This window comes from Acinonyx jubatus, chromosome B4 (genome assembly GCF_027475565.1).
Source record: "Acinonyx jubatus isolate Ajub_Pintada_27869175 chromosome B4, VMU_Ajub_asm_v1.0, whole genome shotgun sequence".
NCBI classification, from domain to species: Eukaryota; Metazoa; Chordata; class Mammalia; order Carnivora; family Felidae; genus Acinonyx; species Acinonyx jubatus.
This window is the reverse complement of record NC_069387.1, coordinates 134,162,596-134,178,364: the sequence shown is the minus strand read 5'-3', so window position 1 is coordinate 134,178,364 and position 15,769 is coordinate 134,162,596. Positions and strand designations below refer to the sequence as shown.

Genomic DNA, 15,769 nt, shown 5'->3' with positions numbered 1-15,769 from the left:
AGGCCACACACATAAGCTGCAGGAAATACACGTAGGGCTGCTGGGCCAGAGAAGGACGCGACGGAACACCATGAACCGTTGCCAGGCCTGTACAGAAGGGAAATGACGGGCTGAATCGTGACTTTCTGACACCAGAACAGACCACTGCACCCCGTGCACAAGGTGGTTTGGTTCCATCAGTTTAAACCAAGCAGGCTTAATTTTTTTAAATATATATTTTATTAGAGAGAGAGAGAGAGCAAGAGTAAGCACACCAGCAGGGGGAGGGGCAGAGAGAGAGAGAGAGAGAGAGAGAGAGAGAGAGAGAATCCCAAGCAGGCTCTTCACTGTCAGCATAGAGCCCAAAATAGGGCCCGATCTCAGGAACCATGAGATCATAACCTGAACCGAAATCAAGAGTCTGATGCTTAACTGACTGAGCTGCCCAGGCGCCCCGTGAACATTCTCTTATCAACATTTGTTTTGATGTTCAAATCGTGCTGGATTTAGCCAGTGAAACCCCCTCCAAGCTGGCTTCTGTATCCTTTGGACGAGTCCTCATCATTTTTGGAATACTTCCTTGCTTTTCGGCCTAAGAAGATGCTCCAGGTTCAGCCTTCCGGGATTTTTCCAGAAGCACGGTTCTTCCCTGATGCCTGCAGAGACACCTGCACACTCCCTGAGTCATGAAACCTCATGCCCACCAGCCTGGTCCCTGGGGACCCGTGAGGCCTGAAACTTAGGCGGTCCCCCCTCTACTTCCTGCTCCCCTCCTGTTAAGGCAGCAGGGACACAAGTGGAGCTCAAACCTTACTGGCTGGGCTCTCTTGGGTTCCTGGTTTCTGTCTCCATTTCTTCATCGGCAAAATGGGGTTGGCAGGACTTTCCATCTCAAAGGGCTGTGGCGAGGATAAAATGCGACAGCCTAGGCAAAACACTCAGCCCAGGGTCAGGTAAGAGGGAGACGCTTGCAGAGGTATGTTGCCCACCCGTGAAGCCTCTCCTGACTTCCCAGCTCCCACCTCCAAGGAGAGAGGCCCGCAGAGTTAGGTGAGTCCAGGAAGGTCTAGCCCACTGGTCTGCCCCCTGCTCGGTCTGGGAGTGGGGCAGGGCGGGCCTGAGCCTCGGTGCAAGTCTGGCTGCTGTTTCCCGGCCGCGTCCCCTCAGCTTCTTTTTAGCAACTTGGGTGCACACCATCGGGTTTGCTGTACTATTTTACCCATTGTCCATCCCCGATCTCTGTTTCCCTAGCCTTCCACTTCCCGCTAGCACACCCTCTAATATATAGAGCCATCTCCCAGGCTGTCAGAATTTCATTCTAAAAAGACATGGTAATGCTTTGGGAGTGTTTTTAAATGTTTGCGTAAATGAAGCCAGGCAGTCAATAAACCCCATTGTTCTTTCGCTCCTCACTTCTGAGGCTCTGCGACCTTTCGCGAATGTCCCGTTGTGGCTACTCATCCATTCCACCGGGAGGGGGCAGGAGGGAGGGAGAGTCACCTACGCCTGCAGCCAAGGCAATGCTTCCGCCCACCTCCGTGTCTGCCACACGCCGGTGAACACATCACGTAATTTGCGGGGGGTATTTAATTTCACTCGTTGCCTGCTTGACTTACAGAACCACTCACTGGCCCCGTTTACAGGCTGTGGGCAAGTTTTCTTGGAAGCACTTTGTGGCCGTACCCGTGCCCAAGCTTCTCCAGGGCTCAGGGTCCACAAATGGGTGTAGACACGGTGATCCTGACCCACACGACTCTGTGAGGGTGACTACAAAGAACGCTCGGCACAGTGCTTGTGTCTGCTGCCCCCGTTGCCACCCCACCCCCGGGCTGGGTCAGTCGATGGTGAGTCTGGGCCAGAGGAGCAGCGATCAGAGCCGAGAAGGCTGGCGCCCAAACCCCTCCTATCACGCTGAAAAACTGTAGCCCAGAGAGAGTGGGTAGTTTGGGCAAAGCCGCACCGCTGGCGGGGGCTGGCTCTGCCTGTGCCTGGGCCTTGAACTAGCACAGCTGCAGAGTTAAGTCTGGCTTGACCCCCAAGACCCAGTGTGGGTCCAGCTCTGCCACATCCCGGTTCTTATTTGCCTTCCCCGCCCTCAGTTCCCTCATCTGTAAAATGGGGGCGGGAGAAATGCTTCTGTCAATGCTTCCAGGGATCAGGCGAAAAGCTGGTGCCATTCCCCGCCCCCCTCCCCGGGCCGGTCACCCCGCGACCTGGGGCCGTGACCCACCCCAGTACAGCAGCGGTGTGGGGCGTCTCCGGAGTCCGCCCAGCGAGCTGGTACTTCGGGGGTCAAACCTGCCACACCCCTGAGGGCGGGGCATCGCGGCCCTGGAACCTCATTGGCTGGGGCGGCGGGCGACCCAGCCCGGGGCGGGGCAGGTGCACGGGGCGGGGCAGGTGCACGTAGGGCGGGGGCGGGGCCCCGGCTCCCGCCAGAGCTTTTCTTCCGAGCGACCTCTCCTCTCCAGCGCTGACTGTCCCCGTGCAGCGGCCCGGCCCGTCTCCGTCCCGACCCCAGCCCGGCGGCCCCGACCGCCATGCACTGCTACGAGGAGGAGGGCAGCTGGAGCCTGTCCTTCGCGGGCGCCGGCTTCCTGGGGCTCTACCACGTGGGTGTGACCAGCTGCCTCAGGGAGCGCGCCCCGCACCTCCTCCGGGGCGCCCGCCGCTTCTACGGCTCCTCGTCCGGGGCGCTCAACGCCATCAGCATCGTCTCCGGCAAGACCGTCGGTGCGCGGGGGACGGCGCGGGCGAGGAGCGCGGCGGGACGCTGGCTCCACGCGGGATGGAGGGCGCCGAGAGGGGCGTTTCGGGGCCTCGTGCCGGGCGCTGGGGCCTGCGCCCTTTGCATCCAGCATGCTCCCATCTAAGCCTTATGAGAACCCTGAGGACTCGGGGCTGTGGTTACCCTTGTTTCGCAGAGGACCGAGCAGAGCTGGGGATCCTGCTCCCGAGATCACAAGGTGGACGGAGCATTTGAACGCAGGGCTGGGCACAGAAAATCTGAGATGGAGAGGGGGAGACACCCGGGAAGGAGGTCAAGTCTTTGGGACGGACGTGGGCAGACCGCCTGGGTGGCTGAGGACCCTCTCCTCCTGTCCCCCGCACCCGCAGATTTCTGCTGCTCCCATGTACTGGGCATGGTCAAGCAGGTGGAGCGCCTCAGCCTGGGTATCTTCCACCCTGCCTTCGCGCCCATCGAGCACATCAGACAGCAGCTGCAGGACTTACTGCCCACCGACATTCATGTCCTGGCCTCCCAGCGGCTGGGCATCTCGCTGACCCGCTGGCCCGATGGCCACAACATCATAGTCACCGACTTCGCGACCCGCAGGGAAGTCATCCAGGTGAGAGCAGGGGTGGGACCCAGGCCCTGGAGACAGGGGACTGGGCCCCATCTCCTACCAGGGACTTTCAGGTGCTTTCCAGGGGCAGACACTCCTTGGGGGTGGGGTGACCTTAGCCTTGGGTTTGTTTACAAACAAGACAGTGGAGGTGCAGAGAGGAGCCACAGGGTGAGTGCGGAGTGTCCATACTCCCGGCTTGCTTTGGGAAGGCCCCATGGCTGCACACAGAGAAGGGTATGGCCGGGGAGGGGGCAAAGTCAGGCTTCTGTGCTCAGGGCCCCTGAAGGGGCTGCTTTTCCAGAGGCGTGCCTGCCCACGATGGAAGAGGAAACAATCCAGTATTGTTATAAAACAGGAGGTTGTGACAGAGAGCCACAGGTCGGGGAGAGAGGCCGGTGACAGGCTGTGGGGGTGTGCAGGCGGGCTCAGTAGGGGTTGGGTCCCCAGGAGAGCTCAGGCAGGTAGGGAGGCAGGTCCCTACCCTGGAGGGCCTCAGCTTCCCCATGGCAGCTCTGCCTTCCCTTCCTGTTAGGGTCTGTGCCTTCCACCCAGACTGGGAGCCCTAATGCAGAACCTGCTTCACCTTGCTGACCCCAGCCCCCAGCCCCCAGCATGGGGACTGTTTCTGAGTCTGTGCCTCTGTGCTGATTGGAATTCGTCATGTGTACAAGAGAGGGGCCAGTCCCTTGCTGTGTCTTGATGTCCACTGGCTCTTGATGTCACTGACACCTAAAGGGTGTCCCAATGTCTTTGCCTGTATGGCACATAGCACAGGACCTGGCACATAATAGGTACTCAGTAAACATTAGCTGCTGTCACTGTTATCTGTGAGAACAAGGCTCCCACTTGCATTTCCAACTGGTTAGGGACAGGATGCCTTCTGCATTTCCCAGAGAGGGTTGGAGGCATATTTCCAAGGAGACCTCGAGACAAGGTTCCATGCTTGATGAGTTTGGTAAGCTCTACATCAGTGTTTCTCAACCAGGGGTGATTCGTTTGCCTCCCCATCCCACCCCCCAGTGACATCTGGCAACGTTGGAGGCATTTTTGGTTATCACAGCTCTGTGTGGGGGGCACAAAGTACTGACACTTCGTGGGTAGAGGCCGAGGATGCTGCTAAATATCCCACGGTGTTCAGGACAGCCCCCTCCCACCCCACCTCCCACTCACAAGGCAGAATTCTCAAGCCCCCAATGTCAATATGTTAAGCATCGTTTTCACTGCAGGATTTGTCAGAGCCTCTGCTGGGAAGGGCACAGAAAATCTGAGATGGAGAGGGGAGGTACCCGGAAGGAGGTCAAGTCTTTGGGACGGACGTGGGCAGACCCTCTGGGTGGCTGAGGACCCTCTCCTCCTGTCCCCCACACCCACAGATTTCTGCTGCTCCCATTTCCTGGGCATGGTCCTGGGCATGGGAAGAGTGGACACAGTGTTTCCCAAGTGGGTAAATAAGTCAGGGTTTCTTCTTCTTCTTTTTTAAATGTTTATTTATTTATTTTAAGAGAGAGGGAGAAAATTCCAAGCAGACTCTATGCCATCAGCTCAGGGACTGACTTGGGGCTCCAACTCCTGAACCGTGAGATCATGACCTGAGCCAAAATCAAGAGTCGGATGCTTAACTGACTGAGCCACCCAGGCGCCCCTTTTAAGGTTATTTATTTATTGAGAGAGAAGTGAGAGAGAGAGAGAGAGAGAGAGAGAGAGAGAGAGAGACAAAGAACATGAGTGGGGGAGGGGCAGAGACAGAGAAAGAATCCCGAGCAGGCTTGGCACTGTCATTGTGGAGTCCGATGCGGGGCTCAAACTCACGAACCGCCATGAGATCACGACCTGAGCTGAAACCAAGAGTCTTACGCTTAACCGGAAGTCAGGGTTTCTTATTTGAGATGCCTCTGGCTGAATCGGTGTTCAGGGAGCACACCGTGGGAGGCATATCTAGATTGTTGGTGGAGAGTTCCTGCCCGCTGGGTGAAGGGGAAATGGGTACTTGGTGCCTCTGTTTGTCCTTGGGGGAAAGGGAAGTCCCAGCAGCAGTTTCGAGTGAGCAAGGACCCATCGGCAAGAAGACAAGGGTGGGTGTCATGACAGGCTTGCCTTCAAGTACCTTCTCGACCTAGAGAACCCAGCTGGGACGTGACACCTCTCTGGGCCTCATTTCCCTTCCCTGAGCACAAAACTCATGCCGCGTACTTCGCAGGCTGCTCTGCCCCGAGCAGGTTCCGAACAGCAGGAGTGTGAACAATTGTGTTTCCACTTACTCGTTTTCCCAGGCTCTGGTCTGTACCTTATACATTCCTTTCTACTGTGGGACGATCCCCCCCGAATTCAGAGGGGAGGTAAGTGCACTTGGGGGGCTTAATGACTGAGTCCCCGTCCCGTGCTCTGGGTGGCCCAGTGTTCCTAGCGCTGACAGCCGTGTGGGGGGAGGGAACCCGTGCCTCTTGAGCACCTGCTGCGTGCTAGCCCTCCACCCCAGATTCCCTGCTCCTGGGGGGCGGTGCTCAGAACATCCTGGGCTCCGGTGGACCCAGTGGCTCCGGGGCAGCTGGAGGTCACCGGCCGCAGCCCATTTCTGGCCGGTGGCTCCATGGCGGTATGGGGAGAGGGCAGGCATCCTGAGCAGACAGCCCACCCGAATTGCAGCGCTACTTTGATGGGGGCCTGAGCAACAACCTGCCCTTCGCGGACTCTCCCTCCACCATCACCGTGTCCCCTTTCCACGGGACAGTGGACATCTGCCCCCAGAGCACCTCGGCCAGCATTCACGAGCTGAACACCTTCAATGCGAGTTTCCAGATATCCACCAAGAACTTCTTCCTGGGGTTTGCCTCCCTCATATCCCCCAGCCCTGAGGTAGGTCTGGCCCCGGCACCCGCCTGGAAGGTATAAGAGGCTTGGCCATGATCAAGGGTCCTCTGAGTCAGACTGTGTCCCCACACCCTCCCCGCCACCTCAGGGAAGTTAGGATACACGTCCCGAGTCTTACGTCCGAGCCCTTGAACCCACAACTCGGGGCTCAGGTGGTGCCCATCCTCTCCTTCCCCTGCCCGAGCAAGTCTTGAGTTGGGACTGGGCCCATATCAAGGCATGCTAAGGCCAACTCTCCCGAGCTTGGGGTTGAGCCAGGCCTCTGCGGATACTTCCCTGGGTCAGGCTCTGTGAGAAGGTACTGTTATCATCTCCTTTCTCAGGGGAGGACACCAAGGCTCAGAGAGGTTAAGCCACCTGTTCAGAGTCACACAGCCCAGAAGCAGCAAAGCCAGGTTCCAAATCCTCAGCTAGCCCAGACCCGTGCTCTGAACCGCCACCACCCTAGACTGTGGCCAGATTGACCATCCCCGTGGAGGCGAGGCAGAAACACAGACAAAGGTGGACAATAGACTTACATTTCCTGCTTTTTTTCCCCTGGTATTTTGGGGAAATGGGGAATTTGACAGCAAATGGTTTATCCCCATAACACACCCAACCGTGCCTTGGCCTCCCCTGTACCTTCAGACGTGTTTTGGTTCTGTCGTGTTTTATTTTGTTTGGTTTTTTACTTTAAGTAAACTCCGTGCCACACCAGGAGCTCGAACTCAGCCCCGAGATCAAGAGCCACGTGCTCTACTGACTGAGCCAGCCAGGCACCTCGGTCCTGTCGTGTTTTATAATCTATGACACAAGTTCATGTTCCCGTCCTGTCATCTCCCCTATACCTGTGGGGTGGGCAAAAAATCTCAGCCCCATCTTACAGTCAAGGAAAAGCTGAGGCTCTCAGAAAGGTGGCGTGGCCTTTCCAAGGCCCCATAGCGTGGGAAGGTGGAGCTCCCTTCGGGCCCGATAGGTGCCTTTTCCCCACTAGGGGAGCTCTGATTGAGACAGGCAGGTGTGGGCCCCCAGTTTCCTCTGCCGTCTCAGGCTGGTTCTGGAAATAAACACCAAAGGACCATGCATTGACCAACAGGGAACCAGACGATGTCCCAGGCATCCTGACCTGGGCTGAGTTATCTCATTTTCCAGAGGAGGGAACTGAGACCAGAGAGAGGAGAGTCTGGAGCAGGAGCCCCCCTTCCCGCCGAGGAGTCTTAGAGGAGGGAGGTGACACGGGGTCATGGGGAGGGAAGCAGCTTGAACAGATCGCAGATCTTCAACTGAAAGCAGTCCCCGCCCAGCAGTGGGGGCCTTGAACCCTGCTGAGGGGCCTCTTGGGAGCGTGGGCTGGGCAAGGATTGCTTCCGGTTGAAGACGGGTCTCTGGCCTACGAACTGCCAGCTCGAGGGGCGGGTCCGGGCCTTCCTCATCCCACCCTGACCTGTGTGTTGGCAGATGGTAGCTGACAATTGCAGACAAGGCTACCTGGACGCCCTCAGGTTCCTGGAGAGACGCGGTAGGTGGCTGGGCATCCTGCTTCCCCGGGGTCCCAAGTGGATCTTGCTTTGCAGGTGTTTGAGTTTTTCGGGACCTCAGCTCACTTATTCTCTTCCTCAGCATCTACTCTGTGCCTGGCCTGAGCTGGATGCTGGGGACCCAGAGAGGATCACACATGTGCCCTGCTCTTGAACTGTTCTTAGTCCGGGGCGAGGGAACAGACCATCTCCCCACGGAGATGGAGGGATGCTCACGCCTACGGTGTCAGAGGGGACACTGACCCAGCCTGGGGGGTGGGCAAGGAGGGCTTCCTGGAGGCGGCGGCAACAGATAAGCTGGGTTTTGACTAGTTATGAAAAATACGGAAAGGTTGGAGACAGAAAGGAAGAGGGCGGATGAGCAAAGGGACAGGACACAGCACCTTCAGTGAACACAGCTCAGTTTGGCTGCAGGAGTGTGTGTGTGTGTGTGTGTGTGTGTGTGTGTGTGTGTGTGTTCATGCGGGAGGGGTGGGCCAGAGAGGTCTTCCCAGTTGGAGAGCTCGATTGTCCTCCCACAGGACACTGCTTTTTTTTTTTTTAATGTTTATTTTATTTTTGAGACAGAGACAGACCATGAACGGGGGAGGGGCAGAGAGAGAGGGAGACACAGAATCTGAAACAGGCTCCAGGCTCTGAGCGGTCAGCACAGAGCCCGACGCGGGGCTCGAACTCACGGAGTGTGAGATCATGACCTGAGCCGAAGTCGGACGCTTCACCGACTGAGCCACCCAGGCGCCCCAAGAGCACTGCTCTTCAAAGGGGTAGTTCTGAGATTTGAGCCCAGGCTGGCCGCTCCAGAACCCAAGTCCTTTACCCTCCACACTACAGCCCCAAACACACAGCAGCGGGAAGAATCTGCTGAGCGCTTAAAATGTGCCCAGATCTGGGCTTGAGCTTTAGGTATTTGTCTCGTTCAATTCTCAGAACAACCCCATAAAGCAGACTGGAATTTTCTCCTTTGTCAAAGAGGGAAACTGAAGCGTTGAGCACCTAGACCACATAGCTAGCAGGTGTTGGCATTAGGATTTGAACCTTGGACCGGTTCGTCATGGTCTGGGATCTGATTAACCACTAGAAAGTGCACGGGAAACAGGGAGCAGAGAAGGGCCAGGGGAGAGCAGGAAGAGGTCGTTCAGGATGAGCCGCGGGTCCGTTCGGCAGCGAGCAGGTCCCCAGAGCTGGGTTTGGGGATTGAGAGGTGCAGGTGGCGTGGAGGGCCAGGGGAGTCACTGTCGCCAGGGAGCTCCAGGTGTGCTGACCTGTCGTGTCCCTCTTCTCTGCTGACCCAGGACTTACCAAGGAACCAGTGCTTTGCATGCTGGTGTCTAAGGAGCCCCCAGCCCCCGCGAATGGGACCCAGGACACCGACCATGACGGTGGCCAGAAGGGGGGCCTGTCTGTCAACTGGTCAGTGCCCAACGTGCTGGTCAAGGACGTGCCCGACTTCGAGCGGCTCTCACCAGAGCTGGAGGCTGGTACTGCCCTTCCTTCATGCCCTTGCTCACCTACCACGTGCCCTGCGCACAGGGGCCTGGGGGCAGGGACCCCACCCTGAAGGGCCTCGCGGCCTGGAAGAGGACAGGACTCATTTACTGAGCGTCTCCCGAGTGCCAAGTGTGATGCGAAGGCCTTTTTACCTATTGTGTCACTCCACTCCACAACCGTGCGCCCTGGTGTTTTTCTTTTTTTTTTTAATTTTTTTTTTAACGTTTATTTATTTTTGAGACAGAGAGAGACAGAGCACGAACAGGGGAGGGGCAGAGAGAGAGGGAGACACAGAATCTGAAACGGGCTCCAGGCTCTGAGCTGTCGGCACAGAGCCCGACGCGGGGCTTGAACTCACGGACCATGAGATCGTGACCTGAGCCGAAGTCGGACGCTTAACCAACCAAGCCACCCAGGCGCCCCAACCCTGGTGTTTTTCTTGCCCCATTCCACTGATGAGGAAACTGAAGCTCAGAGAGGCGGTTGGGAGATTCACACCCAAATCCGTGCCTCAGAAAGCCAGGTCTTTGCCCACTGCCCAGGGGAAGCGCAGGAAGTCCTGAGGGACCTAAGAGAGTCACACACAGAGGGTTCTGGACTCTCCACACATGATGATGGGCTCATCTCACCCAACAATGCCACGAGGATGGCACTGAATTGTCCCCATCGTACGGAAACTGTTGCACAGAGAGGTTAAGTGACTAGTCCAAAGTCATACAGCTAACAAACTGCCACAGCAGCGAACCATTCTGCTGTGAACCATTTAGTCTGCTCTCCTGCTTAGTGACCCCAGAGTCACAACTACCACAACAGCAAAGTCCAGGCATGTGTAATGGTGGCGGGGACGTGGGTTTGAACAGCATCTAAGTGAGACTAGGAAGGAGGCGTGGTGGCCAGGCAAAAGGGGGCAGACGAGTGGCCAGGCAGAAGGTACAGCATGTGCAAATGTCCTGGGTTTGGTGGGGGCAGCTGGAGGCCCCTGTGGCCACAGCATTGTGGTTGAGGGGCAGGGGAGCAGAGGCTGGGAGGGTCAGGCAGGTGGCTTTGAAACTGCAGGAGGAGAGAGATGGGGAGCCACTGCAGGGGTGGGGGGTGCTTACAGAGGGCACCCCCTCCTTTTCAGAGTTGAGTACTTCTCTGAACTCTAGATCCTGTGTTCACTGCACCTAGCTGGGGTGGGACAGGCTACGGGTGGGGGTGGGGAGGCTGGAAGCAGAGACGATGGTGGTTGAGGTCAGAGCAAGGACAATGCGGGTGGGCGAGGGGACGCAGCCTCCTCCTGCGCCGGAGACCAGACAGGCGTGCGGAAATGGGTCTGGATCTGTGCTGAGCCCCTGAGGTCCAAGCTTGGAGCTCTGGAACCAAGGCAGCATCCCTGCCGCCACGTGGGGGCACCAGAGAGCCGCCTCCGGGATGGGGCGTCACAGCCAGCACGCCCCTGGGACTGAGCTGGCCAAGCCTTGACGGACATTCCCTAATCCTCTCCTGCCTGCCTGGGAGGGAGATCCTTTTCAGAGGAGGTAGCCTCGGCTCAGGGAAGGGAAGGGACCCGTCCTGGGACACGCGGCAGGTAAACGAGCAGCTGGGTCTTGGTGCCGTGCTGTCTGTGACCCCTTCAAGTGGCCGTCTCTAGACGGCCATCTAGAGATGGAAAGAGCTCGGGGAGCCTGGCAGGCCTGGGGTCCACCCTGGCCCTGCCTCTTCCTGGGATGGTCTTTGGGCAAGTCACTGCTCCACTCTGAACCTCAGTCTCCTCATCTGGGACAGGGGCACGCCCTGCCAACATCAGGGACACTGATGCGAGAGCACGACCTGAGTGCCTCGCCCCCTGCCGGCTCCTGCGAGGGGCTTGATCAGGCGTGCCGTTTTTTTTGTTTTTTTTTTTTTCCCTCTGCAGATGGGGGGCGGGGGGGCAGGCGCAGTTTGCAGACTGTGTGAGGTGGACAGGGGTTCAGGCCACCTTCCCTAAGGGTGATGGTGGAGGGGGTGCTGTCTGGAGGGCTGGCTGGTCACGCCACGGCTTCTCTCGTAGCACTGAAGAAAGCATGTATGAGGGACACCAGCCCCTGGGCCCAATTCTGTCGGTCAGGGCCCGGGCGGGCCCTGACCTACTTCCTACTGCCCTGGACGCTACCCTTCGAGTATGTTTACTTCCGGAGCAGAAGGTGAGGCCCAGCCAGGGCTCCTGGGAGGGGCCTGGCTTGTCCCGGATTGTGGCGGAGACCAGTGCCCATGGCGGGAGGGGCAGCCGGTGCGCCGGGTGGGTGGGGCCTGGCTGGCCTCCCCTGCTGCTCAGTCTTGGTCACACAGCCCAGAGGAGTCTCGGTGGTCTCCCCCTGCGAGACGGGACCACTGGGGAGATGGTGTAGCAGCTGTGACCGACTGATCAGAAATGGGACCCCCGGGTCAGCACCTTGGCCGCTCGCCTGTCTCTAGGCCCTTTGGCCCTTTGCTCTACCCGTTAGAGCCTCAGAGAAAATGCGCTATGTCTGGGGAAATAACTCCAGGGGGTTCTGGCTCCGATTAGCTGTGTGGCCTGGGACAGGTCTCTTGACCTCTCTGGGCCTCAGTTCCTTTTCTGTAAAACAAAGCCCATGGAGTGCCTGGGTGGCATCCAGCTTCGGCTCAGGTCATGATCTCACGGTTCGTGGGTTCGAGCCCCGCGTCGGGTTCTGTGCCGACAGCTCGGAGCCTGGAGCCTGCTTCGGATTCTGTGTCTCCCTCTCTCTCTGCCCCTTTCTGTTCATGCTCTGTCTCTGTCTCTCTCTCTCAAAAATAAACATAAAAAACAAAAAAAAACAAACAAGGCCCTTCCAGGACAGACTGGTTGTGGTTAAGCCCTCACTAACCATTTTAACTTTGCTGACTAATGAATCACTCTGCATTTTTGGTTTATTCATTCCACCAGTAGTTATTGAGGGCCTGGCCAGGGCTTGGCTGGGGATAGGGAGGCAGCCCTGACTCAGATCTAGCCCCTCACCCTGTGGAGCTCGCAGCCCATGAACCATCACACCTCTGTGCAATCACACCTCTGTCCAGAGATACCTAGAGAGGTCTATACTGGCTGTGTTTCCTAAAAGAGGTCTACACTGCCTGTGAACTGAGACAGCTCACACTAGGGGCAATCGGGTCAGGGAAGGCTGCCTAAGGGAAGTAACTTCTGAGTCCTAATCTGAAGGATGGGTCCACCAGGCAAAGAGGGAAGGGCAAAGCATTCAGACGGACGGAACAACATATGCAAAGGTCCTGGGGCAGAAGGCAGAGGAAGTAAGGCTCTTTGGAGGCCAGTGTGGCTGGAACCAAAAGGTGGGGTGCTGTACAAGATGGGGATGGTGGTGAGGTGGTGTGGCGGTGGCTGGCAGGGGCCAGACATGCGGGGCTCTATAGCCAAGTGAGGACTGTGGTTTTCGTCCTAACAGTGGTGGGAACACAGTGCAGGGTTTCAGTAGGGAAGGGTCATGGGGAGAATTGCATTTTAAAAAAAATTCTTTATTCGCTAAGAGGTCTATGACAGTGGCCACTGGATCAGCCCTGATGCTGAAATTGCCAGTGGCCCAAGGCCAGGAGAGAGCTTTCTGCTGACTCAGATTCTCCTCGTGCTGAGCTGTTAGGTTGAAACCACAGGCTGAAGTCAAAAAGGATAAAAGCAAAGTCTAACCTTTTCAGCCAAAACCAAAAAACAAAAGTCCAGATACGAGCACTGATGGGAAAACTTGTTCAGACCACAGGGAAGTTCTTCCTTAGCATTCTCTGTAACCTACATGCACATGCAGGTTACAATAATAGAGATAGAAGGTCCAGAACAAGGGAGGTGATGGTCCACTTATGTTTTGCTTCTCATACTACACCCTGTGGAGCGCCAGTTCAAGGCCCTGGTTTAGAAGCTCTGCTAAAGGCGACACGTTGGGAGTGAGGCCCTGCAGTGTCCCGTGAGTCTGGGAAGGTGCCCAGCCAGGCACGCTCTCAGCCATAATTGGATGAGCTGGCCCTCTGCTGACCCGGCACATGGGGAGCCACGGGAGGGTTTGGGCTATGGTCAGATGTATGTTTCAGGAAAGTCACTGGTGCTAAGAGGAGAGTGGATGGAGGGCTGTGGAGGAAGGAGGGCAGGTCTGGGGAGGAGAGGGTGGGGCAGAGATAGGAAGGAGGTTAGGGACTCTAGGCCAGGTGACGGTCCTCTTTAGGCGGGTGAGGAAACTGAGGCCCGGAGAGGTTCCCTGACCTGCCCAGGGCACACAGCTGATGAGCAGGGGGGCCGGGCCACAACCCCGAGGTGGCCTGACCCCAGAGCCCCGCCCTTTCCCATTTGGGCTTCCCGTGGAGTCGCTACCCGGCTCCGTGGCGGGGCCGATACCGCGGGGGCTTCTCACCCCCTATTTCACTTCCTTTGGGCCTGGGGCCTCGGGTACAGGGAGGCACCCGGCTGTGCCCTGGGCCCGCGGGGAGGGGGGGCTCTGCTGGGCCGCACGCTCAGGCTCAGCTGTTTGCTGCCCTTTCCTCCAGGCTGGTGGCATGGCTTCCGGATGTGCCGGCCGACTTGGGGTGGATACAGGGTGAGCTGCAGAGCTTGGGCCTCCGGATCTGCTCCAGGTCGAAGGACCAGCTCCGCAGGCTGTTCAGGTGAGGTTGGCGGACGGGCCTGGGGCGGAGGGGGAGCTGGGTCCCTGGCAGAGAAAGGCTGTTTGTCTGGATCCTGGACACGCAGGGCGGCACACCTTCCGCGTCCTTCTCCCCGTGCTCCCGCGCGGTCCCTGGCGCCTGTGTTCGGTCACCGCCGTGGGTCAGACCTGTGCTGGGCCTGGATGGAGGAGCTGACCGGCCACACCGGTCAGCCTGCTGGACCTGCTCACAGAGGCAGGGTCCAGGCTCACGGGCCGAGTGGCTTCCCCTGCTCTGCCAGATCCCAGCCAGCCCTTCCGACAGCCTTCCAGATGTCCCTCCAGGTCCTGTGCGGGGTCTGGGTTGGGGCTGCTGTCTCTCAGCCTGCCTCCCTACTGGCTGGAGACCCTGATGTCCTCCCACCCCACCCGACAGACACTTGTTGGGCCATGCCGGGAACCCCAGTGTGGCCGGAATGAGGGGCTCGGGGCCTTCCTCATGGCAGGATCTGGGGGCAGAGGGACTTCACTGGATGCGAGGGCTGCCCCCTGCCCTTCGTCCAGCCCCAGGCTCTGAAAGCTTGCATTCACCGCCTTCTGCTTCCTCCGCAGCCTGCCGGTCACCAGCCCCCTCCAGCCCGGGGCACCTCCTCCTGTGGACCCGGCCAAGGAGCCCAGACCTCCCCATCAGGCCTGAGGGGCACAAAGAGAGCCAGACCAGTGACTGGCCTCCCCTGGCCCTTGCCCTGGCCCTGATCCTGTGCCCACATCTGCCTCCAGTCCTTGAGTCCTGGCTCGTCTCCCAGAGCTTAGAGCCCAACCCTCGGCCCAGGGCCAGCACTGGAATTGTCTGCCAAGTGGACGATGGAGGGGACAGCCTCCCTTTCCTCTCAGACTCTGGTCCCTGACTGGGTGGGTGGGGTGACCCCCAGGAACCAGAGGAAGTCCCACCAGCCCCTCTGGAGCCCCTGCTCCTTGGAGCCAGCTCCCTGGGGCCCAAAGACTCCTTTTTTGGGAGAGGCCCAGCCCGTTGGTATGTCCCTGGGTCACTGTATCCAGGTCACCCTGCCCCTGTCTCATCAGAGGGAAAAAGGAAGGCAGGAGCTGAGACACCCATCTTGGTTCCAGAATTTCCGTGTCAAGGGGCTTGGGGGCAGCATGGGCTGGGAAGCAGGATTCGGGGTGTTGCTGAGCTGTTTGAAGGGCACCTTACAGGAAATGGAGAAAATGCCATATGCTCATACCGGAGATTGGAAGGCAAATGGAAATGATGGGATCCTTTCTCTGACCTCCTTTGTCCTGCACTAGCCCCAGGGTAACCCCCATGGCCTGCCTCATTCCAGGAACCTTGATCTCTGATGATTTCCTACTGGGTCCATACAGCGGGAGCCCCCACAACCAGGAGATAGGAAGGTGCGAGGAGAGAGAGGGGTTACAGTCTTCTTAGAATCCCACCTCTAGGGGCGCCTGGGTGGCGCAGTCGGTTAAGCGTCCGACTTCAGCCAGGTCACGATCTCGCGGTCCGTGAGTTCGAGCCCCGCGTCAGGCTCTGGGCTGATGGCTCAGAGCCTGGAGCCTGTTTCCGATTCTGTGTCTCCCTCTCTCTCTGCCCCTCCCCCATTCATGCTCTGTCTCTCTCTGTCCCAAAAATAAATAAACGTTGAGAATCCCACCTCTGTGTGCCCTGTTGGGGTGCCCGAGGGCCCCTGGCTGCCAGCACTGTGGCACTATCCCCTTGTTGCTTGAGAAGTCTCATGGCAGAGCTGTGCCTCCACACACCCCACTCCCGGGCCCCTTTCTCTCTCGGGCAGAGAGTAGAGAGTGGAGAAATGGAGGCATGAGCTAGAGGAAAAGGAAGCAAAGGAATAAATCTGAAGAAAAGAGATCACGAACCATTCATGCATCCGTTCGTTCACTCATTTGACTTATACTTAATGGGTTGTAGGCTCTGGGGTCACAGCCGCAAACG

The 15,769-nt window shown here is 58.1% G+C and overlaps 1 protein-coding gene across 2 annotated transcripts; it reads left to right on the top strand.

Moving 5' to 3' along the window:
• The first annotated feature begins 2,407 nt into the window (after positions 1-2,407).
• Positions 2,408-15,253, top strand: PNPLA5 (patatin like phospholipase domain containing 5). 2 transcript variants are annotated; one of them, XM_027070516.2, is made up of 9 exons: positions 2,409-2,712; positions 3,097-3,329; positions 5,600-5,665; positions 5,973-6,182; positions 7,635-7,695; positions 9,007-9,192; positions 11,235-11,367; positions 13,706-13,822; positions 14,413-14,638. In XM_027070516.2, exons 1-9 carry the CDS (start codon positions 2,520-2,522, stop codon positions 14,495-14,497), a joined length of 1,284 nt encoding a protein of 427 aa, XP_026926317.1. In that variant the 5' UTR covers positions 2,409-2,519; the 3' UTR covers positions 14,498-14,638. The 2 variants fall into 2 exon arrangements, with proteins under 2 accessions (XP_053082882.1, XP_026926317.1); XM_053226907.1 differs by lacking the exons at positions 9,007-9,192; positions 11,235-11,367 and having other exon boundaries at positions 2,408-2,712; positions 14,413-15,253.
• Positions 15,254-15,769: the final 516 nt, after the last annotated feature.

Coding starts and splice junctions, on each gene's coding strand:
- PNPLA5 (XM_027070516.2), top strand. CDS start 2,520: ATGCACTGCTACGAGGAGGAGGGCAGCTGGAGCCTGTCCTTCGCGGGC. Junction 5,666..5,972: donor CCCCCGAATTCAGAGGGGAG/GTAAGTGCACTT, acceptor CCCGAATTGCAG/CGCTACTTTGATGGGGGCCT. Junction 7,696..9,006: donor CAGGTTCCTGGAGAGACGCG/GTAGGTGGCTGG, acceptor CTGCTGACCCAG/GACTTACCAAGGAACCAGTG.